Source organism: Crinia signifera, chromosome 12 (assembly GCF_055691185.1).
Source record: "Crinia signifera chromosome 12, ASM5569118v1, whole genome shotgun sequence".
NCBI lineage: Eukaryota > Metazoa > Chordata > Amphibia > Anura > Myobatrachidae > Crinia > Crinia signifera.
In genome coordinates, this window is record NC_139228.1 from 42,452,072 (window position 1) to 42,476,862 (window position 24,791).

General features: G+C 43.9%; 2 protein-coding genes across 3 annotated transcripts in view; one reads left to right on the forward strand and one right to left on the reverse strand.

Annotated features, from left to right (window-relative positions):
* The first annotated feature begins 714 nt into the window (after nt 1–714).
* DHRS7 (dehydrogenase/reductase 7) lies at nt 715–10,670 on the forward strand. The gene is made up of 7 exons (XM_083166884.1): nt 715–1,160; nt 2,833–2,985; nt 4,958–5,064; nt 5,993–6,232; nt 6,658–6,780; nt 8,511–8,726; nt 9,924–10,670. Exons 1-7 carry the CDS (start codon nt 1,028–1,030, stop codon nt 9,963–9,965), a joined length of 1,014 nt encoding a protein of 337 aa, XP_083023010.1. The 5' UTR covers nt 715–1,027; the 3' UTR covers nt 9,966–10,670.
* A 1,866-nt stretch (nt 10,671–12,536) lies between these two features.
* Nucleotides 12,537–24,791, reverse strand: part of PCNX4 (pecanex 4) — a 55,060-nt gene continuing 42,805 nt past the window's right edge. For both annotated transcript variants that reach the window (XM_083166882.1, XM_083166883.1), the window contains exons 10-12: nt 23,399–24,447; nt 18,282–18,468; nt 12,537–13,107 (exon numbers count right to left, since the gene is read on the reverse strand). In XM_083166882.1, the coding sequence (XP_083023008.1) occupies nt 12,856–13,107; nt 18,282–18,468; nt 23,399–24,447 (1,488 nt within the window). In that variant the 3' untranslated portion in view covers nt 12,537–12,855. The remainder of the gene's footprint in view (nt 13,108–18,281; nt 18,469–23,398; nt 24,448–24,791) is intronic.

Sequence of the window (24,791 nt, forward strand, 5' to 3'; positions counted from 1 at the left end):
CATGCGGGGATTCGCAGTGTGGGAGGGCGGGCAGGCGGCGTGTGGACTCACGGCGTTTGAGGGTGGGGGCAGGTGGTGTCTGGTAGACTCGTAAGGGCTATTTCACACACTCCGGCTCCTGCCGGACGGCGAAATCCTGCACGGCCAGGAAGTCGTGCCGCACTAAGAAGTTTAGAATGGAGGAGATGGCCACAGCCAGGCAGCCGTCCCTTCCAGTGGTGGGATCTGGCTGCAACATGGCCATCCCATGTGAATGGACACAATAGTGTCCATTGACAACTACTTATTTATTTATTATTTATTTACAGTTTCTTATATAGCGCAGCAGATTCCGCTTTACAATAGTAGACAGTGATAAAACAAACTGGGTAACAACAGACAGACTTGGGGGTTAAAGGGCCCTGCTGCAAGCTTACAATCTATAGGGATATAGGAGGGAAACACAAGGACAGGCATTCAGTAATAGCATAGCACGGCACTTGGCCGTGTGGGATTTCGCCGTCCGGCAGGAGCCGGAGTGTGTGAAATAGTCCTAAGGCAGCCTTGCGAGTCAACCAGAATAACCTCCAATATCTAAATTAACATGAATGGATCCCTGAAGGAACTGGCCAGCCCATAGCCCAAACAAGTGTCTGTCCATCTTCAGAACGCATAATCGCCTACTACTGTCTGTATTAATACAGCACAGCCTGCTGCTGCCATCTTAGCTCCGTAATGTAGTTAGTAACAGTTATATAGCAGCCCTGCCCGCATGAGCAGGACATTGCTGGGCGGCTGCATGACAAGAGGAGCAATGGCTCCGGAGTCCGACCGGGCTTCCGCTATGTAGAAGGAACAAGGAAGTAGGGGCCGGGGAGAAGTCGGGACGGAGGATGAACCCTCCTGTTCCTTCCACTTACAAGGAACTAAGGAACGCCTCTGATAATCATTACTAGTGTGAGAGTGTACTAGAGGACGGTCACAGTGTCAGAGCTGCCTGTGCTGTGCGTGACGGACCGGGTGTGCAGCTTCCTCACTCACGCATGACATGGATCTGCTCACCTCCGCTCTATTACTGGGGGCCTGCTGCCTGGCGTACTGCCTCATACAGCTCATCAGGCTTATTAGGGCTGATGCAGATCTCTCCCTGTTGTGGGCTGAGCGCTTTGGTCATTCCCCAGGTACAGTAATTACCCGCGGGCTACGGCCCCACATGCACCTGTATTAGTTGCACCTGGTTACAAGGTGGTCTCAGAAAGCCACTTATACTGTATTGGTTCTGGGTTACATACAATGAAATCTATATGAGCACTTTTTACATGTTATTTCTCTTTCTTATATACATTTCATATGTCTATATCTCTATCCATACATATATACATAGTCCAACTTGTCATTGCTAGGGCAAAGAAGGAAACATCACTTTATTCAGGTATATTGTGTACACTGAGTTCATCAACAAAATTACCGCATGGACCTAATATGATCCTTTATCAACTTGTGTAAACCGCTTGAAAGGCGAAAACCTAATCAAGCATTTATATTTATTTTGCCAATGAATTTATGTAATCCAAGTTACTTACACATTTGCCGATTATCATTAACAGTATGTACAATAACGCTATTTTCATGAATATCGGCTAAAGCCAGGGGTGGTGAACCTCTTTTGTGCCAAGGGCTGTTTGTATGGGGGAAAAATCCTTCGGGGGCCATATGTAAAATTTTCGGTACTTACGCTGGCTACATAATTTACGTAACTGAAGCTGTGCTAATACATAAAGGATCATATCCCCACTATCCACGTCATATCCCCAGTGCCCACGTGGGCGTGGAGTTAACTTTAGAAAGCGTGGCGAGCACACATGGATACACGTCCCCTCGCGGGGCTCGCCACGCTTTCTAGAATTAACTCCACGCCCACATGGACACTGGGATGACGTGGATTGTGGGGATATGTTGTGTTAGTGTGTGTGTAGTGTGCATTATACTTACCATCCCCGATGTCCCCGGCACTCGGCTCCCTGCATCGCGGCCACCATGACAGTCCTCCCCGGCAGCAGCAATGTACGCTATTAGCATAGTGCCGCTGGGGGAGCAGGGAAACCATGTGATGCTCCCTCAGCGGTAACTACGCTCAATGACGTCCATTGCTGTACCGACGCCTGTATCTCGCCCGGCCGCCGCTGATCCCCGCCGCCTGGCCTTGATCCCGGATGCAGTAAGCGAAGCCCCTTCGCCCGCCCGCCGCTGAATCCCCGCCGCATATTAGTCGGCTTCCCGGCAATGGCTACACTGACAACGTAGCCAAAGCTATGCTGTCAGCGTAGCCGGACACCCAGCTAATACATAAGTACCAACATTTCTCTTACAAATTGTCCTGCTGCAGCCGTCTCACGCTCTGGCGGCTGCTGCTTAATAGGACTGACAGTCTCCGGCTGCTGTTGATTAAGAGGAATCTCGCAAGAACTACCGACCTCTCGTGAGAATTCCTCTGTACTTGACTCTCGGCAAAGCTGCAAGGCGGGTGGGAGGGCCACTCAGACCAGCTACGGGGGCCGGGCTTGGGGTTCCCCACCCCTGGGCTAAAGTGTATGCACTACAGTATATTGTTAACACTTAACCCTCTGAACTATATAGTTTAATGTGTACAGTATGCACTATATAGTCCAAAATGATAAATTCTAGTTGTTGGAAAAACAAATATTCAAGTTTAAGTGCTGTAGGTTCCTGATCTATTGCTGCAATACATTGTTTCTTGTAGTAATTCTAGACTTGCAACTTTCCTTCAAAATAAATATATAAAATCTCTCATTGTTTGTGTTGCTATATAATATTCCTGTTTTTTTTCTGCAGAAAGCAAACTTTGTGGCAGCGTTGTGTGGGTGACAGGCGCATCAAGTGGTATCGGGGAGGAGTTATGTTACCAGTTAGCCAAACTGGGGGCCTTACTAGTCCTGTCATCCAGAAGAGAAGCTGAGCTGCTAAAAGTGAAACAAAAATGCCTTGGTATGTGTCTGTCGGTTATGGTATGCATCATAGACAGTCATGTGGTCGACAGGGTCTAAAGGTTGACAGGTAAAAGGTCAACATCCGTAAGGTTGACATGAGTTTTTAATGTTTTAGGGTGTCTGTCGACAGGTCAACATGGACACTGTCTTAGTAGGGATGGTTCCCATCGATGGCAGTTTATGCAGGAACCATCGATGGCTATAAACCATTCTATCAGCAGCCATCGATGGTTCCCACCATCGTGTACTTGCGCAGGGGAAGAACGGGGGGCGGCCGCCGCCAGGAGGTGCGCGCACGCACGATAGAACTATACCTGACGCGCAGGATAATAAGGTTTCTTCTGCGCATGTGTGTGCGCATTCGCAGAAGTAACCTTATTATCCAGCGCGTCAGGTTAGTTAGTTCTATCGCGCATGCGCGCACCTCCCAGCGGCGGCCTCCCGGTCCCGTTCTTCCTCTGCGCAAGTAGTAGACTATGACTCTGTCCTGCTCCGGAGTCCGTCCACTACCGCACCAGACACCAGTGCGCGCATGCACACAAATAACTTCAAGAGATAGTCCCGACTCCCACACCAGTGCCGCTGCTGCTGCGCTGCATGATGACATAATTCTAATTCAGAAAGTGAGGCACAGTCTAGGACTCGGAGTCAGGGCAGGCGAGAGGGGGGGGGGGGGTCAAGGGGGACAAGTGTGATGGGCCCCAGCAATCTCAAGGGCCCCAGAGCTTCCATGCCCCATGGCCTGTCAGTGACCCTCGCGGCCACGCCATCTACTGTGCACCATCTGTGTGTGGCTGAGTCTGACTGACACTGTGTGCCGCTGCTGTGTACTGTGTGTGCACCCTGCCGTTCGGTGCTCAGAGCCATCTACTCTGTGTGAGCACATGGACTGTGGCAGCAGGTGCAGAGCCATACCCGCTGCTGCCACTGTAGCCTCCGTCTCTGTCTCCTGTACTTTATAGCACATGCGCAGGTAGTCTGTTCCGTGCCTGCTTGTAGTGCTCGGCGTTCTTTTGTGAAAGTGATAGGCCAGCAGGAGCCAGGCCAACAGGACTGAGAACGAGAGAAGTCCGCACCTGAAAGCAGGATCTGGAGCAGCGAAAGGTTAAATGAGGCTCGTACAGAAGAGGGTTGTGTGGATTTGGGATTAGGTGGGGGCCCCAGAAATATAATTGTACAGGGCCCCAAGATTTCTATTGCCAGCCCCTCTCGGAGTAGCCGGGCAGCTGGCCAGCAGGGTAAAAAAAATATATAGTGACATCGGATGCCATCCATCGATGGCATCAAACTGTTTTGGGAACATCGATAGTCGATGGCCATCCCTATGTCTAAGTGTACAGCTGCGCTCGCCATGCTTTGGGCTTGTTGTGTCTATCATGAGTCAGTCTATGATCAGTCTGGATACCGTTTCTGTCTTATGTGTTCTGCAAAAGTGTTTGGATGCAGACAGAGGCTGCAGCGTTGAACATGTAGTGGAGGGGGGGGGGGGGCGGGGTTGTTGCTTAGCACATATAGGGGCCCATTTAATAAGGGCTGCATTTACAATGCGATCTGGGCAGAATATTACTGCCCAGGATGGTAATATGCAGTCCTGTCGTGGGGATATGCATAGCGTCCTGCTATGGAAAGCCGTCCACCCCAGGGAAAAACACTCAGTGTGTATGCACTGTGTGATTTTTAGCTTGCAATTTTCCTCATCATCGCTCTGCATAGTGTGCATGCACCTTTATATCCTCAAATTCATTTCAAAACTATTCATGTGTGGAAAAACGGTGAGGTCATCTATTTTGTTTAGTTTTAAAATGTTTATTTAAATTTACTGTTACATCAATAAAGAAACAAACAATGCAGATTGAAGAAATGATGGGATGTCATTGGTAAACTGTCAGATATCATACTAAAAGAGGCGTGGCTGTCCTAGCTACGAAATTGGAATTCCATACATGATTTGTTTTATTTCTTATTTACAGAAATCGGCTCTTTACAAGATAAAGATGTTTTAATCGTTCCCCTTGATCTAACTGATCTAAGTGCACACAAAGCCGCAACGGATCAAGTGATAGAACATTTTGGCAGAGTAAGTGATTTGTTCTCATTTTCAGCGCTTCCATATTCATTGAAAGATTCTGTAAACACGTGGAAGATCTTCGTCTCTCGCCAAACAAGCTTCACTTTGGCACTGCGCAGCGTACGTTTTGTGATGCCAGCAAATGTTCTGTTATGCTGCACACAAGCACCGTTCCTTTGGCCTGATCGCCAGGCATCCAAATCTGCGTAGCAGAGGACAGGCAGGACCAACACCATGGATTGATGTGGTCAAATAACCGCTCCAGTTTTGAACAAGTTCTAAGGCAGGCATGTCCAAACTATGGCCCTCCAGCTGTTGTGAAACTACACATCCCAGCATGCCTTGCCATAGTTTTCGCATTCTCTAATACCAAAACTGTAGCAATGTATGATGGGACTTGTAGTTTCACAACAGCTGGAGGGCCACAGTTTGGACATGCCTGTTCTAAGGAGTTTTGTGTGTATCTTGGGGTGGCATTGTCTTTATTCTGAGATCTAACAAGCACGCTGCCATATTGAGGCAATTTGCAGATTTCTACAATGATATTCCATACCTAATTGCGTCTACCAGATTTAGGGGGGTATGCAATCCCGGGTCACGACTGTCGCTCCGTCCTGACAGCCGTGACCCTGGCCGTGTTCTTTTTGCAGCATATCGCCAGGCGGGATTAAATGTCCCTCTTGGCGATCGGTGACAAGGGGGCGTGTCCGTGTAAACAGCCGTGAATTGTCGAGATACGGCCGTGATAGTGACAATTCACGACAAAACGGGCCAAGTCGGCCCTGTTCTGTTCATCTGCCTCTTCAATGCTGTCGGCCAAGACCGCATGGAATAGGCGCCTGCGGCTATTTCCCCCGGCGGGGATTGCATACCCCTCCAAAGATGTAAATCTATATGATCATATCCTGTCTTCTTATTTATTTATTTTTCTCCGCAGATTGACATTTTAGTACATAATGGTGGACGGTCCCAACGCTCCCTGTTTGAGGAAACCGAATTGGATGTTTACAAGGGATTGATGGACGTTAATTATATGGGAACAGTTTCTCTAACTAAATATGTCCTGCCACATATGATCAGAAGGAGAAAAGGAAAGATAATAGCAATAAGCAGTGTCACAGGCTTTATTGGGGCACCCCTGTCTACTGGATATGCTGCTAGTAAGCATGCTTTGCAGGTACATTGTTTTAAGTTGTGTGCCGCATATTTTGAGTCTGTAAATCTGTTGCATTAGGTCAATCATGCGTGTAATTAGCAGAAAAGCTTCCCCCACATGCTTCTGTTTTATGAATTTGGTTCAGAAATAATAAGTGATCCAAGCATAAGAAAGATGCCCTGATTCTGAACTTCGGACTTACCCTGCCCGCAGCAATACATTTATTTTCAAATACCGATAAACCAAAATGATCAAATTTAACTACTGTGTGTCTGAATTGTTTGGATCCCATTCGTAGTCCCATCTCCTGCTTTATGTATGAAGACGTTGAGTTAATTGAATATTATTTAATCTCAGCTGAAATTTTTGGTGCGTGTGCGCTTTAAGTTTTAGGCTTTCAAAAAAATAATAATGATGAAATAATCCTGTGGTTTCTTGCCTTGCAGGGATTTTTCAATAGTCTTCGAGTTGAACTGGGGGCTTATCCCGACATTACTGTTAGCATTGTATGTCCAGGACCGGTTATATCCAAAATAGTGGAAAACGCTTTCTCGAATCAAAAGGATCAGGTAACCTGTACACTTCTCCATCCACTTGCTAACATACCGTATGTAATGTACTTTACAGGTAACTGTCCACATAACATAGTACTTCTGACAAGTTCCAGGCTTGTGTGGCTTATTAGATCATAATCTAAGTATCCTGCAATAAGGATTCCCAATTTCATCTTCACTCTTAAATTGACTTCTTGGTTCTTTCTTTATTTTGTAGACTTGCTTTACTTAAAAATGTTAATAGGGGGTCTGTCTGATCCCTAATTAGTGGTACGAATCCCCTGACATGGCGAGCTTCGGTTTAGAGAAAAAAAACTCATGTTGAGCTTTTTATGTGTCGGCCATTAGCAGATCAATTTCACATTTCTCTTTCCAAAGTATTTTTTTTAACGGCACCAGCTGCACCTTTGTTCCTCCGAATGGGGAAGATGGGGTAGATCAGTTCCAATACCCCGCCAGTATAATTTTAAGCCCTACATATGAAAATGAAAGTATCTCTATCAGCCATTATCCAACAACCTACTGTAAGGCAGTCATTTGGGGGACAGAGCACAATCTCTAAAAACCTTTTCACACCGCTACACAAACCTGGGTTATTGCCAGGTTAACTAAGTTTGCTGCTCGGTGTCAAAGGGTTAAAGCAGGTCCAGTGACTTGGGAATCCAACCCGGGAAATAGATTATGAATGGGTAACCCGGGACCTGTTCCGAGCACAGGGAGCGCATCACTCTAATTGATGGGAGATTGTCCTCTGCAAGCATCGGCAATATTCTAGATCCAGCCTTTGGTGTGAATGGGGTTCAAGCCACTATTATATGGCTTGAAACCAATGTTCAATGACCCAGGCTTGAAAGGGATATCAGCTATCTGGGGACAGAGCATGGAGAGGAAAGTTCTCCAATTAAGGGAATAATTTAACTAGCCCTGCAGATCTCTGAAAATTGATAATCGTCGATTTCCGGAAATCCATTGATTCGCCAGTGTGCAAGCACTTAAACTGCAGTTGAAGTAGCGACAGACGGTGAGCAAGCGTTTTGTTGGAGCAGTCCTGAACCTTGGGGGGGGGGAGGAGAAACGGCCTCAGAAACTGCACAACGTTGTACGAAGCCACTACGTCACGAAACTTGGCTAGCCTGGATCTGGCTTCGCACCCAGGGTACTTCCGCAACATTTTGCAGGCACACTGCTGGGCATGACCCGTCTTGCAGGGCTCTGCCACAGGTTGTAGTTTTGCAATCCAAGCTGAATTAGGCCCTTTTATCGGTTTTCACCCTCTGCATCATAGTGTAATTCTACATTTTATAAACCTGTATGCACCCAGGTTTCATTAGGTATTCGCAAAGTACACAGAAAGAACGCCTAGGAGAGTAAAGCAGCCAAACACATAGGTAATGGAGGTTTAACAGTCTATTTGCCAAAATAGGTGAAACTGGGAATCCTTATTGCAGGATTATGCAATTGTCTACTTCGATCCAGTATACCAACATTGGAATCCAGACTGTTCAAATGCCCAACAGGCGGGATTTCCATCGTGGGGGTTCACGACCCCCATAGAGAATAGAACCTGTGGTGAGCCACTGAGCCCGCGAGGTGCTTCGTAACGCTTGTCCCCCTGTCAGAGTACCGGCGTTTGGGATTCCGATATTGATATACTGACTGTCGGAACCCCGAATGTCGGGCTGCCATACCACACCCACTTCTGATATAAGCATTGATTTGTAAAACATTTCATTTTCCTGTTGTAGGTAGTTGGTCCTACTGGAGATCAGTCTTACAAAATGCCAACGGAACGCTGTGCTCACCTTATTTTGGTTACAGCTGCAAATAACCTGTATGAGTCTTGGATTGCAGACCAGCCCTTCTTAATTATATGTTACCTTTGGCAGTATGCGCCTACATGGGCGTGTTGGTTAACGTCAAAAATTGGCCAGAAAAGAATACAAAACTTTAAAAGTGGATTGGTAAGTGCTATATGTGAAACTCCTATCCTTTTCAATGGATCCTAAAGATGTAGAAGTTATGTTCTGAACAGATGTGTTAATGAGAATATGACCATATTTATTAACATGTGATCAATATTGCAGCACTCCACCAGCTAGGAGTTCCAAGATGTTTGAGATATTAGGGAACTGTTAAATAGGAATGTCCTAAACACACCTTGTCACAGCGAACAGGGCAAAGCATTAGAAAACATTGATGCTGAACCATTGAATGCCAATTGTTAAATGTGTGGCTAATTTTTTACTTTGTATTCATTCTCATAAGGATAAGAGAATTTTTTTTTTTTTTAAAGCATCCGTTCCATAAATCCCTTATATTAAGGCGACGAGGGATATGGAAAATAAATGCCTCAAGTGTATGCCACAAGAATAGGGGAATATTCATTTAGGTGCGGGGCAAATAGAAATCCATGGTAAGTAAGTAGGGCACTTCACTCCTATAACCCATAGTTATGGGCACTACAACCTGAATCTATGGGTTAATGTGTGTTGGCCCTGGGAGGAAATGGTCTTATAACTGTATTGCCCAGAGTGTTAAACCCTGGGCTAAGCCCCATCGCTAAATGAATAGGACCCAATGGATGTATTTACATTTTGCTAGTATCTCCTTAACCCTTTCAGGTCCAATGTCTAGTCAGGCTAAACAGCCCTAGCGCTAGTAGCAGAACCAATGGTGAGACACTTTAAAATAAGAACATTATCATCGTTCAACATTCAATGTAGACCATTTTTTAATTAAGAAAAACTATAAAAATGACAATTAATTTAAACCAGACTGAATTGCAGAAAAAAAAATTAAACTTCAAAGGTGTAAGGGAGGTATTCAATCACGAATCAGACTGTCAGGATGTTCCTGACAGTCGGATTCGTAGCTGTTTTCGACCCGTTCCGTGTCAAAGTCCGTAAATTCGACAATCCGCAGCCGTTTTCAACAAAACAGATCCGACTTTAAAATAAAGTCGGATCTGACTGCCTACATGCTGTTGGTAAGGCCATCATTGAATAGGCGAGTGCTGATATTTTGCCCATTGGAAATAGCGGCAGATTGAATACACCCCTAAGCCATACTTTCAGAAATGCTAGATGAGTAAGGGTAACTTGTCCACTTCTCTTTATCTCCTCACTAATGTTATTCATAACTTTTATTTTTTATTGCAGGATGCGGATTCTAGCTATTCTATAACAAGAAAAACCTCCTAACAGCCTCTTTCCACAAAGGACTACAAAAGTAATGGTTTCCAATAGTCTACCATCCCTTCACTGAATGTATGCAGAGGTGGGCCTTCCAATGTTGCTTACTTGTCAGCCACACAGATCAAATACTCTATTTCAGCCTCAAAATTACTTGTATCGACTTTCAACATTCCTGGGAAGAGCAAGAAAGCTTTAGTTTAAACGTGCTTTCCTTTGCATATATTATATAGCAACAACAACCCATCACTCAGGCCTTACCGCTGGTTGAGATAACTTGCTCTTGTGCCCTCTTTATTGGAGGGTGAGTCCCTTCCATATATATCCAATTTGAAAAAAAGGCACTCGAAAAATTTTTTATATGGTGAAAAAAAAGATTTTTAATCCATAAGGTGATCAAGCATATCTACGTACGTTTCAGGGTATGCAGACTGATGGGGTCTGCGTACCTGAAACTTAAGTAGATATGCTTGATCACCTTATGGACTTTCATGTCGCTTGTGAGAGGGAAATAGATAAACTGTTTCAAGATAGACAGTTCCTATATATTCAATGTAAAATAAATAAATAAAAAAAAACGCTAAGAACTTATTTTGATACTTACGGATATGATTTGTTTATTTGCATGTGTATTCTCGCAGTTTTATAAATTAGAAACCACAAAAAAACTGGAAGAAGCAAAATTAAAATTGACATAAGGGCAACTAAATGCAATGCAAGAGCTCCTGTTTTTTGTACAGCGGTGCACAGGGTATCTTAACATTAAATATATTACTGCTCAGTGGCGTAACTACAGTAAGGCAGCCCCAGCAGTCGCTTGGGGGAGCAAGCAGCAGCATGGTCTGTGTGGGCGCTGGCACCCGCTCGACGCACTGACATGCTGCTGCCCACTGACTGAGCACTGGAGGTGAGTCAGCCACAGCACATGTGGGGCCATGGCAGAGATGTCAAATTCCCCCACTGATTCAATTGAATGTACACAGTCGGCTATTGGCTACTGTGTACAGGATGGGCGGGCGGCCTGGGATGCATCGGAGTCAAGGGAAGCAGCAGTGTATGCTGGTCTCTGTTCCTCTCTCCTGCTTCAGCTTCTCCGTTATGCGTGTGACGTCATCACGTCTCACGCTGGGGAAACATGCTGGAGAGGAGGGGGGAGGGCGCCACAAACTTTTTGGCAGGGGGGAGCAAAATTTATAGTTATGCCACGGTTACTGCTCACTACTATGGGGATATGAGGGACAATGCAAAGTGCAGCATTGTACCTTGCACACCCAAAGATGTAGAAACATCATCTGCATTGTCCCTAAATCACATTTCATTGGATGTTTCCTAATTTATCTCCAAGATTTATTTCTCATGGACAATAATACTGTTGTAATACTACAGGTACAACATTGTGTGGCACCTCTTTTAATGACACCTCATGTGCCAGGGGGAGTTTTGGGTGCTGCAGGATGTGGTTGGTACACAGAAGAGGTCATTTAGACTGTGGAAGTGTTCTAGGCAGTGCTGCGGGGGGCTCTGTATCTTAAGCTGTTGCTATGCGGCTATACAGTATGTACCACTGATAAATTAGCACAGTCCTGGATTATCAGTGGTATACCTGTAATAAAGAACCTTTTTTTACAGCTTTTTCAAAAAACAAACAAACAAGGAATCTGTTGTAATCTGTATCTTAAAAAGGAAATAGTGTTTCAAAGGGAAACTGCATGTGTCATACGTACTGATACAAGGTTGTAACGGAGGGTTGTTGCCTACTCACATTCTCAGGCTTCAGCTGGGTTCAAGTGTGTTGCTACCGGCGGTGCTAGCATTCATCAGTATAAAGGAGGAGGGTATTGTGGATTGGAGTTCAGAGAAGACCTGCAGACAATCAATTATAGCACTTTTCTTTCTTGTTTCAATTGTTGTCTGCTTACTTTCTGACTGTCCTGTTAGGCGGACACTGATTAGAACAATCTGTTATGGTATTGCTTTGTTTCACTTTCTGTTTAAGATCTGGTTTCACAGTGAGTTTTATGAAGCTAGATATACTGACGGGGGGCTAAATGCGGCATGGATCGCAAATTACAGAGTTTGCAAATTGTCCGATTATCGAACAACTGTGCATGCATACCGTAAGCATTGCGCATGTAAGAGGGGCATTGGTGACTGAAAATGCATACACATTGTAATCGCAATGAAGCCGGAGCTGACAAATGAACGTCATTTGGGGGTGAACACCTTCAGGTGTTTTTTTTTTAAGGAGGGTCTGTGAAGTCAGTGCTGACCACTTCCAGCCTGTCTCAGTCTCGGATTATCATTAGCGGAAGCTTTAGACCTCACATTTGCAGATTGGTATAGGTAGGTGCTTAATCCCCATAGTGTCAGAGGCACCCAATCTTCATAATTGAAGCCTTCGTCTAGTTACCTGATCCTCATAATGCAGGTTGGCACCTATAGGAGCCTGATCCCCATGACCTAGACCAGAGTCTGCAGATGCCCGATTCCCTTTGAATCTAGTGTTTGCAGAGGACCCTCACTTATATATCCTACATAAACACATTTTATATTTCAGTGCAGTTAAAAAGCACAAAGCGGTTTACTAGATACGCAAAGAACATTTTATAAAATTATTTATACAGTATACACATTTTGGTCAAACATTTAAAAACTGAACATATTTACAGAGGAAGCAATGACCTATTACAAGTCACTTGTCAATTTACTATTGGAATTATTAAATAAAATGAATCAATTGTTTCAGAGGTAAATGTGAAGGATAACGTCATAACAAATTTGTACGTCTAGTTTAATTAAAAAAACAAATAAAACAGTCCAACAGCAGCATCTATTATTGTGGAACTAGATCATAAATTAGTGTTTTCCACGGAACATGCAGAAACACGATACAAAGGGCTTAATACAAAGGCACATGGAGAGGTACTGAGGAATAAATTGGATATCCAAGAGGTGGGTCTGCTGCTTGCACAGTTAGGTTCCGTAGTAGCACTGGGTGAGCTTGTATACTGTAGCGTTCCTCGTCATCATTTGTGGCGTACAACAATTCCCAGGAAAGATTTGCCCACTGCCCTCGAACAGCTTCTGCATTTAGTTTTCCAATCTGCACCAGCTGTTCCTGTAAGGTTAGTACTCTGCCAGTGTACACGCCCTGAAAGTAAATATTATATTAGCAGTGCAGAACTGGATTTACATGCAAACCTCCTCAGATATACATATACAGCAGTTGTAGCAATAAGATGCCATTTATGTGTCTTCCTTGGCCAGAACACATCTTGCTCTAACACTGTAATACCCCTTTTCCTCTATACAAGCAGTGTTGCACCCAGGATTTTGTACCCAGGTGCGACCCGGCTTGCAAACCCTTTCCCACTAGCATCCCGACCAATGTTCCCTCTAATTTTACGAAGGCTGTGTGCGGCAAAAGATTTTGGCTGTGCAACTTTGGAAGGAAATTAAAATTTTTGTGCGTCCCTTATATATAATTGGAAAATGACGTTCAGCATTTGTGATAACTTTACTTCAAAATGATATTAAACATTTGAACATTCAAAACACAGCACACAATGCATTTAATGGGTGAAACACACATTAATTGAGTCCACAACTGCAAAAACGGACCACTGCTGCTTTGTGCGCTCTGTTGTAATGTCTGTGCGCACGCTTGTCGAGTTGTGTGCGCGCGCACACGTGCACAGCTTAGAGGGAACACTGATCCCGACCCCCCATAATGTCAGGCGAGTAACATCATTGAGCGGCGAGTCCAGGGCAGTGCTCGGAGATGAGAGCATCGACCCATGTTACCCATCTCCACTGTCCCTGGACCCGGGAGCATCCCGGCATCTAGGTAAATTGCCCGGGTTGGATTGCTGGGAACCTCGTCCCCGCGCAAAATCTCAGTTTGCTCGTGGAAAAGGGGTATGACTTATAGCATTGGCTAGGAATGAGCAGGTATAAATGCCTAGTTATTGCCAGGATTCCTACAGGTGTTCTAAGCGGATCACAAGAAATGTGATTTGGGCAGCTGGTGTAACTGGGATAAACTGCATTTATTGCGCTTTCCATTCGCCCTTTTTTTTTGCAAATTGTACACATCCAACAAGTCTTTTGTAACCCGGTACTACCATAGGACAAGTAAAATGGTTGAAGAAAGGTATGTTCGAAAGAAGGTTTTGATAGTATTTGATTAGTGTTTGATAGTAAGGTACACCACCGATTTTCCGGAAACCGTTGGACCGGAACCTCTTTTAATCCGGACAATTTTGATTTGTCCGGATTAAAGGAGTTTAGGGACCTCCTTTAATCCGGACAAAGCAAAATTGTAAATTGTCTGGATTAAAAGAGGTTGATGAACTCTTTTAATCCAGAACACGTTCTGCGCATGGGCGTAACACACAATAGGCGCAAGTGTCAGTGAGTACAGCTTCCGCGGACACTGCAGGTGACACAGGAAGCATCATGTTGTCAGAGGTCAAAGCAAGTACCACACATCGGCGGAACACACAGCATGAGAAAGTGCCACTGGGTACAGCTTCCAAGGACACCGCAGGCAGCAGTGGGGCTGATATGACATCCAAGGTCCCAAGGTCCCAGCAAGACTTTCATTCATACTGCACTTACTGTTAATGGTTGTTCAAAATATACCTGATACCTGTTTTGCTTATACAGCACTTAGTACACTGTAATAAACAGTTTTGCATACACTACTGTGTTTATTCATTCATTAATATTATGCTGTAGCATATATTTGACTATTTATTGCTTTAGAAATGTACTGAAGGTGCAAAATTAGTAAAAACTAGAAATCCTTCTGTAATCTGGCAAAATCGATAATCCGGCATGGCATTGGAACCAATCATGCCGGAAAATCGGTGGTGTACCTGTACTATACATGGTGTCTCACAACATTCTACTATGTTACTGGTGCAATCACGTAACACAAGACATAAGAGGCCTTCTTCCTTTAAAGGCTCATTCACCTAAGAAGCTACAGTACATGCCATGTCCCTATTTTATTATAGTGCAGTCTGATATCTATTGGATTGTCAGGTAATCGTTGGCGGAGGATTAGGTGATTGGGGGGGGGGGGGGGGGGGGAAGAGAATGTAAATAAGAATATCATTTTACTATATAGTCAACTCTGCAAAGTCTAATTAATCATCACATAAATAAGGTTTAATCCTTCAACAAGATTATTTTAACAAGTTATTCATTTAATTATGGTGATTTTTTTTTTTTTCGAATGTTTATTGCTGGGTATGATTACTTATCACATCCATATATATATTCTCACCACCTAGATACAGCAGTGCATTCTGACCTGCAGGTTTCAGAACTCTGCCCTATAGACCAGGAATAAACTCTGCTTTACTGTCTTGTAGTTACATATTGTTTAATCTCTTAACTCCACTGGTGACTGGTCAGAAGCCATTGACTGTATCTGCTTATCTAGGGTAATAACCATAAGGCAAGCCTTGTAAAAAATATATTGTGCAATCTGGGTTAGAGGCAAGGAACTTTTTTTTTTTACCCCATATCAAGTATTCAATCTTTCTTCGGACAATACATCTGCTACATAAAGTTAACACACAGATTTTTTTACTGGTTTACTTTACAGTACTTGTTCTATAGTTATGGGCACAATAGAAAACTATTTTAATATCCAAATATTCCTAACGGATTCAGTATGGGATCCCGGCGTTCAAAATCCCGACGTCGGAATCCCGACCGCCGAAATCCCAACAAGGGGGGGGGGAAATCGCCCCCCCCCCTTGCGGGCTTGCTGCGCTCGCCACGCAGCGGGCCCGGTGCCTCGCTACGCTCGGCACGCTAATTTATTCTCCCTCCAGGAGTGTCGTGGACACCCACGGAGGGAGAAAGTGTCAGGATTTCGGCGGTCGGGATTCTGAACGCTGGGATCCCTACCGCCGGGATTTTAACTGCATCCCTTCCTAACAGATGTGTATGCAGCTGCATTGCAAAACGATGCTAATGCCGCTGGAGGAATCTTAAGTAAACAAGATGCTGTGGTTCAAAGCCACAGCATCAGATCATGTGCATAATTACACAGCGGAGGCCAGGAGAACTCAGTCGGGAAGATGCAGACCATGGCCTCGGCATACCTGTTAAACTGGTCCGACAACTCCGTTTTATAAATTCATCGACAACGCCACCATGCCCTTGTCTTTGCACTCACTGGCAGCGCTGAGCCTGTGCGTGGGCAGAATAGTAACCATCAGAGATGCAGACAAAACCCTGAGTTTGTATACGTCTCTGAATCAGACCCATGTGTTTTATTTCACAAACTGCTTCTTTAAAACACAAAGTTGTATGAAGTAAAGCAGCAGATTGCTTCCTTCTTTGCACGTAAGGCACCCTTATTATCTTCTATGTATGTGTTGCTGCATCGCAGCACTCAAGTGTCCCAAATCAAGGGTGCAGTTGACAGTTTATACAGTGTGATGGGATCATTTTTAAATTGGTAATAATTATTCTGGGGCTTTGTGGGATCAGGACATTGTTATCACTGTCCACTTAATAAAAGTACAAACTGGGAACAAATGACCCAGCCAAAAAGCTTCTTTACCCAAATATGCAGTTGGGGTTTCCCATTCGCTGCTTACTGATGCAGATAGCATGGCCGTTCTGGAGGCTGCTTTTATTGGACATTTTCAGGAACTGAACATTTGCCCCTTTAACAGATGATAAATATGATGGGATTTGAGGTTTAAGCCTCCTGAGTAGAGATGGCCAACTTGTCTCTGAGTGGCTCAGTTCTCAGGAAAGAGTCGGTTCTTTCGGGCGACACGCGCGGCTCTTTATTTTTTTGCGTTAATCATAATAATATCAGTATTAAAATAAAAAAATCTGTTTAGTTTTGTTCCCCAGGGTGCGGCCACAGCATTCAGGAGTGTGTGTGTGTGTGTGTAATATTACTCCACACAAGACTTTCATCTATCAACATTTCATTTCCATATATTCCAATGTATCCTGATGACATTTTCTATATGGAAATGAAACGTTGATAGACGAAAGTCTTGTGTGGAGTAATTTTTTCTGGAGGACCCGAGTGCCACTGCATGGTATGTATGTGTGTATGTATGTATGTATGTATGTACACACATATACATACATACAAACACTTCTGAACGCCGTGGCCGCACCCTGGGTAACAAAACGAAATAGATTTTTTTTTTAAATTTTAATACTGATATTATCAGTATTATGGTTAATGTAAAAAAAAAAGAGCAGTGAGGCTCTGAGCGGCCAGCGAGCTATGAGCCAGGAGAGCCGGTGGGAGGAGTCATTGACCTATGAGTGTGATTGTGGCGGTTCCTGGAGCGAGATGGTTCTTCCAATCATGGACAGTCAGTGATTGGAAAAGAAGAACTGTCTCACTCCAGGAGCCGCCGCTCACTTCCAACACCCCAATTGGTTCATTTAGCAGAACCGGATCTTTGAAACGACTCAGCTATGAGCTACCCATCTCTGCTCCTGAGTAGTGTCATATGTATGTGAAATGTCTTTAAAGGCTTGCATTTGAGACAATTCACTGAAAACTATATACAGTATCTGTTCACTGTTATAATGTATGATATTGTAATCGGTGTGACCTCCTGTCACCCTGCAACAAGACTTTTCTAAAGGGTACCGCCATCTACCCCAGTGGTTCTCAACCTTGGTCCTTGAGTACCTCCAACAGTGAACGTTTTCCAGGTCTCCACACAGAATCACAAGTAAAATAATTAGCTCCATCTGTGGATTTTTATAAAAATGTGTCAGTGATTAATGAGTGCACCTGTGCACCTGCCAGATGACCTGAAAAACGTGAACTGTTGGGGGTACTTAAGGAATGAGGTTGAGTACCACTAACCCATCACTGGAAAGAGTTTTAGACCACTACCTAAGTGCTAATGCCTTGGTTCATCTGTAAGTACTGCTGTGCTATATGGAACATCCGTCCGTACTTGGTTACACTACAGCAGGGGTTCTCAAACTATATTGCTCGGGGACCCGTCAGACAATAAAAATTATTACAAGACCCCAGCAAGTTACCACAAAATGGCCGCCACATGCGTGGTCAGTGAAGTTAAGTGGCCGCTATTTTAATAGGTAGGCAGTGGGTAATGAGGGGGTGTAAAAGGGGGATGGAAGAGGGAAGCACAGGGTGTTTACTTAATGAGTTATCCCCTGACCCCCCCCCTCCCCTCCACAGACACATTAATCTGATGGTCATCAACATGGAGTCGTGACCCCATGCTGAGGGGGTCAGGACCCACAGTTTGAGAACCGCTGCACTACAGTAAAAATAGTCTAATATCATACCATGTTGGGATCATGGCCCAGGGAGAACAGGTAGGGTTTCTCTTGTAAAACTGCCTCTTGCCACTCCGAGTCAGACACCAGACCAATGTACCAATCGTTATCATACTCTTCAAGGTAATTGAGGAGTTCTTTGAAATCTTCTACAGGTCCCAAACTCGCTTTATCAACCATAAGCTTAAATGTATACCTAGAAGACAGATTTCAGAGAGGACAAAGTCTGTAAATGCATGCAATGTCACATGGAAAAGCAAGTTATAGGGAAAATATATTGGATATATTTTAAGATTTTATTTTTGCTTTATGAATTGTGGAGAAACACCAATGTGTTTTTCTACTCAGATACAGTTGTGCTCATAAGTTTACATACCCTAGCACAATTTGTGATTTTCTGGCCATTTGTCAGAGAATATCAATGATAACACACAAACTTTTATTTCACTCATGGTTAGTAGTTGGGTGAAGCCATATATTGTCAAACAATTGTGTTTATTTTTTTTAAATCATAATGACAACAGAAACTACCCAAATGACCCTGATCAAAAGTTTACATACCCTGGAGATCCTGATAACATGCACACAGGTTGACACAAACGGGTTTGAATGGCTACTAAAGGTAACCATCCTCACCTGTGATCTGTATGCTTGTATTCAGTGTGTGTGTATATAAAAGTTCACTGAGCTTCTGGTCTCCTGAAAGACCCTTGCATCTTTCATCCAATGCTGCATTGACATATATGGATTCTGAGTCACGGGGAAAGCAAAATAATTGTCAAAGGATCTGTGGAAAAAAGGTAATTGAACTGTATGAAACAGGAAAGGGATATAAAAATATATCCAAGCATTTGAGATTGCCAATCAGCAGTGTTCAAACTCTAATGCTGCTTTCCCACTGCCAAACCTGCTTTGACCCGCTTTTTGAAACATTTCTTTAAACGGGTCATAGCAGATTTTAATCCTTTTTACTTTGCATGTAGTAAACGGTATATTACTGGTTAATTACCGTTTTTGTACCTTTCACATTGAACCCGTTGTGAAAGGTACAAAACGGTAATTAACCAGTAATATAACCCCCCTCCCCTGGTACCTGCCCTGCACCCCCCCTCCCCTGGTACTTACCTGAGTGGGGGATCCGGGCAGCGGGGTTCGCGCATTACTGGGGAGGCAGCGGGGTCCGGCATGGACACGGTACTTCGGGTCCCTACCTGTGGCTGATGGATGCTGGGCAGTGGGGAGGCAGCCGGGGTCCATCCCGCATGGGCACAGTGCTGTGGGTGCTGGTGGTGCAGCGGGGTCCATCCGGCATCCAGGCAGTCCCTGTGGCTGATGGGAACTAGTAGTTCCCATTATGCGCATGTGTAATGAGTGCAGTGCATACGAATGAGCCTCATTACATATGCGCACATGTAATGAGCGGACCCCGCTGCCCAGATCCTCGTTTAAGTTTATACCGTTAAGCTGCAGTGGGAAAGGGGTATAATAAAGAAGTGGAAAATTAGGGATTCTGTGGAAACCAAACAAAAATTTCAGCCACAACTGCAAGGAAAATATTTCAGGATGCAAAGAAAAATCCACAAATAACTTCAGCTGAAATACAGGACTCTCTTGCCATGTTCTCACTGCAAGTGAGAAAGACATGGCTTTTACCCGGCATTTAAATGCCGGGGACTGCCGAGCTGGACCTCTGTTCTCACTGCAAGGCAATTTCCCGGGTGAAGAAGTTCTACCCGTGTCAACCCGTGTCTGCATACCCGGATCTCAGACACTTTTTACCCGTGAATGAGATCCGGGTATGCAACCCGTTCACACTGCCAAAAATCCTGTATTAAAAGGCAAATTCCCAGGTCGACATGCTAGACCCGGGAATTTGGCTGCAGTGAGAACGGGGTATAAGATAAAAAGTGGCGTGGTTGTTTCAAGATGCACAATAAGGAGACATTTGAAGAAAAATGGGTTGCATGGTTGAGTCACCAGAAGAAAGCCATTACTACACAAATGCCACAAAGCATCCCGCTTACAATAGTCCAAACAGCACAGAGATAAGCCTCAATACTTCTGGAACAAAGTCATTTGGAGTGCTGAGACCAAAATTAAACTTTTAGATCACAACCATACAGGTTACATTTGGAGAGGAATCAACAAGGCCGATGATGACAGGTACACTATTCCTACTGTGAAACACGGAAGTGGATCACTGATGTTTTGGGGATGTGTGAGCTACAAAGGCACTGGGAACTTGGTCAAAATTGATGGCAAGATGAATTCAGCCTGTTATCAGAAAATACTTGAGGAAAATTTGCACATCAGCCTGGAAGCTGCGCATGGGACATACTTGGACGTTCCAACATGACAATGATCCAAACACAAGGCCAAATCGACCTGTCATTGGCTACAGCAGAATAAAGTGAAGGTTCTAGAGTGGCCATCTCAGTCTCCAGATCTCAATATCATTGAGCCACTCTGGGGAGATCTCACATTTGCAGTTCATTTCCAAAAATTTACAGGAACTGGAGACTTTTTGCCAAGAAGAATGGGCAGCTTCACCAACTGAGAAAATAAAGAGCCTCATCCACAACTACCACAAAAGACTTCAAGCTGTCATTGATGTTAAAGGGGGCAATACACGGTATTAAGAACTGGGGTATGTAAACTTTTGATCAGGGTCATTTGGGTAGTTTCTGTTGTCAATATGATATAAAAAGAGTAAACACAGTTGTTTGACAATAAATGGCTTCACCCAACCACTAACCATGAGTGAACGAAAAGTTTGTGAGTTATCATTCATATTCTTTGACAAATGGGCAAAAAAAAAATCACAAATTCTGCTAGGGTATGTAAACTTATGAGCACAACTGTAAATATTTGTGTACATATATTCATCTAAATTGAGTAAAAGTCGTGTTATTCGGTACTAGATAAATGCTTTATTGCAGTGGTTCTCCACTTCAGACCTTAAGTTCCTCCATCGGGTCTTGTTTTTGAATGTCTTGAATTATATACAGGGGATTTGATCTATTTTGCTTGTACAATAATTACGGCAACAGGTTCCATAGATATAAATCCTGAAAACATGGCATGTGGTGGGTACTTGATGATTGGAGGTGAGAACCACGCTTTATTCTATGCTTACATATACAGCAGTTAAAATCAGGCATTTTTCCCAATAGTAACAGCCAAGAAAGTTTCTGTGTGCTTGTAAGAATACACACAACAATTACTGAGATATTAACAATTCCACAGATTATGAGCATGCATATTCATGCCAATGATTTTCCTCTAAAGGCCTGGACCTTGTATCAGGGTTGGCTGGTTTAAACCCATGGTTTATTTAATTAGCTCACCTGATTCATTTATTCTTATGCTGCTCTCCCACTGCCAAACCTGCTTTGACCCGGTTTTTGAAATGTTTCTTTAAATGGGTCAAAGCAGGTTTTAACCCCTTTCCCACTGAATGTAGTAAACGTTATATTACTGGTTAATTACCATTTTTGTACCTTTCACATTGAACCCGTTGTGAAAGGTACAAAACGGTAATTAACCAGTAATATACCCCCCCCCCCCCCCCGGTACTTACCTGCATGGGGGTCCGGGGTTCACGCATTGCTGGGGAGGCAGCGGGGTCCGGCATGGTCATGGTACTTCGGGTCCCTCCCTGCGGCTGATGGATGCTGGGCAGTGGGGAGGCAGCGGGGTCCATCCCGCAAGGGCATGGTGCTGTGGGCACAGCGGGGTCCATACGGCTGATGGGAACTAGTAGTTCCCATCAGCCGTAGGGACGGCTCGGATGCATATGGACCCCATTGCACCACCAGCTTAACCCCAGATGGACCCCGTTGCACCACCATCACCGTGCCTCCCCACTACCCAGCATCCATCAGCCGCAGAGAGGGACCAGAAGTACAGTGCCCATGCCAGACCCCGCTGCCCCCCCAGCAATGCGTGAACCCCGCTGCCCTGATCCCCCACACAGGTAAGTACCAGGGGAGGGTGGGCGCAGGGCAGGTACCAAGGGATACCGTTTAAGACCCTTTCCCACTGCCAACAAAAAATGGCTCTTAAACGGGTAAAACTCTGCTTTTTACCCTTTGAACAAATACCGGTATTTGTAAAACGGGTAAAGCACCCTGGAGCTTTCCCTCTGCAGCTTTACTCATTTAAAAAGGCAAAAAAATTGGCAATATACGGTTTAAGAGCTGCAGTGGGAAAGGGGTATTATATATAATTGATGTGATACTGGTGGTCGCTCATACCCCTATTCATTTATAATATAAATAAAATCGTCTTAGTGATTTATCATCACTATTTAGGGGCCAGATGACACCCCCAAAAAAACTTTTATTTGGGAGTGTCTACCTAACTGTATCTAGACCGAATTGGCCCTCATAAGTGGTGCTGCACCTTTGCTTTTGTGTTCTATATAACCACAGCCATGCACTCTCACCCAGTGGGGGCCGACTGCTGGGGTGCTGTCCAAAGTAATGCAAGGGTTGCAATACTAATACATAGAGAGATTCCCCAAAGGGGAGAGCAATCACCATTCTAGACGTCCAAATACGTCCACTGTTTATTAGGTTCAATAAGAACCCTGCCAACGTTTGGACCTTAAATGGATATATATAGCTATTATTGTATATGGTTTCCCCATACTTTTGAGGATTTGCGTATTGTTGATTGACTCTCTGCCTTGAGAAAAGTCCACCCAGACCGAAACGTCGGCAGGTCTATTAATGAACTTAAAAAACTGAGGACTTTTCTGTAACGTATTTGGACTTCTACACTGGTGAGTGCTATTTCCCCCTTCGGGGACTGTCTGATATAGAAATATTTATTATGAAGGGATGAGGATCACTCAAGAAATAAAAAAAAAAATGCAGAAAAAGTTGACTTCTGTAGCTAAATGCCTCAAAAGTAAAACAAAAAAGAAAGAACTCATGCAATCAATAATAGATCTACAGTATGAGCCAATTAGACATTTTGGGGAACAATGGAGGCATTTATCATACCCCAAAAGATGGACAATTTACTAAGGCTGAAATGTCTGTGAGCATTCATAAAATACATTAAAAAAAGACTACATTTATAGCGACAAAACATTATAATTTCTGGAGACGAAACTTTACCTGAAAGCTTTGAGTGAGAGTTGAAATAATTCTGCATTTCCAGTCAGCCAGTCCAACGAAATAGACCAAGGCATCCCACCCAAATAAGCTCTAAATAGCCAAGCAGAGCTGGGAGATGAAATTTCCATGACGAAGAAAGCAAAATAAATCGAGGTCAATGTTTGAATATACTGGTCTCTTAGTGATCGGTCTCTGATAATTTCCTTGAGTAGCACAGAAGGCTTCTCATTTAAATGGTGGAAATCTAACCGAGTCAAAACAAATTCATACCAGTCTGTTGGAAACAAGTGTTTCATCTCGTTCATTTCCAAATTCAGTAAGGAACCAAAAATCCAGTCCTGAGGTATTTGAAGACATTTAGAGTAAGGGGAGTTGAATTCAATCATTTTGAATTGTTCAACATGTGTCATATTTCCTTTGTTATTTGCGGGAAGACCAAACCCAACCACTGAGTAAAGTTTGTCAACTGCTACATCTTGCTCTACATGAACATCAACATGTGGTGTCTGGATGCTGCCTGGGATTGAAAACCCATCAGCAGTCGCAGCCAAAATTGGTTTAATTCCAGTTTTCTTTGGATGGGGAAGAATTTCAAATATGTCGTCATCAGACCACTCATCGCCAATATCTTCATTATAACTTTCCATCTCCTTTGCCGATTTATTATATTCGACTGGATGTGGATCCACGGATCCATAGTGTTTTTCAGATGAGGCCATCTCGCTTGATTCCTTTTTTTCTGAATCTGTGTTCTCTTGTTCTTTACACTTTTTGTAGCAGGTTTGTATAAGCACCCATAGCAGCACTTTAATGAAATCATCTTTGAATTGTCTCAAATTCTCATGTGAGTCGATTATGCCAGACAAGACGTTCCTGGCATCAGAATATACTCTGACTGGAACAACAGTGCATGGTGTTAAGACATTCCCAAAATGGTTATTCAGGGCAAGTCGACCAGAATTTTCAGCCTGTTCAAATGCCATTTCAAAAACTTCATCTACTCTCCGAGCTTCTGCTGTATGGCAAGAGGTCTCTTGTAATTCTAATCCCTTCAAGAAGAGGAAACAGAATGTTGATTATTTTTTCTTAAAAATTGCGTAAAACAATTATTGCATGCGCATCACAGTATTATGTTCCCATTATGTGGCATTCCCAAGCCCTGAAGAATAGTGCACAGGAAAGCTTTTCTATCCACCTGGTGGTCACTTAAGTTTTACAAAGCAGTCCAGGTCTGTACAATTTATTTTTCCCTTTCAGAGCAAAGTGCTCGCAGATCCAGCGCTATGCAAGGTTGCAGTGTATAATGATTGAGCCAGGAACACATGGCTCATGGCATGGATTCTTCGCAATCCTCCAGTACTCAGTGGGCTGCATACAGTTGTGGAGGGGTAAG

Coding starts and splice junctions, on each gene's coding strand:
- DHRS7 (XM_083166884.1), top strand. CDS start 1,028: ATGGATCTGCTCACCTCCGCTCTATTACTGGGGGCCTGCTGCCTGGCG. Junction 2,986..4,957: donor AGTGAAACAAAAATGCCTTG/GTATGTGTCTGT, acceptor TCTTATTTACAG/AAATCGGCTCTTTACAAGAT. Junction 6,233..6,657: donor CTAGTAAGCATGCTTTGCAG/GTACATTGTTTT, acceptor CTTGCCTTGCAG/GGATTTTTCAATAGTCTTCG.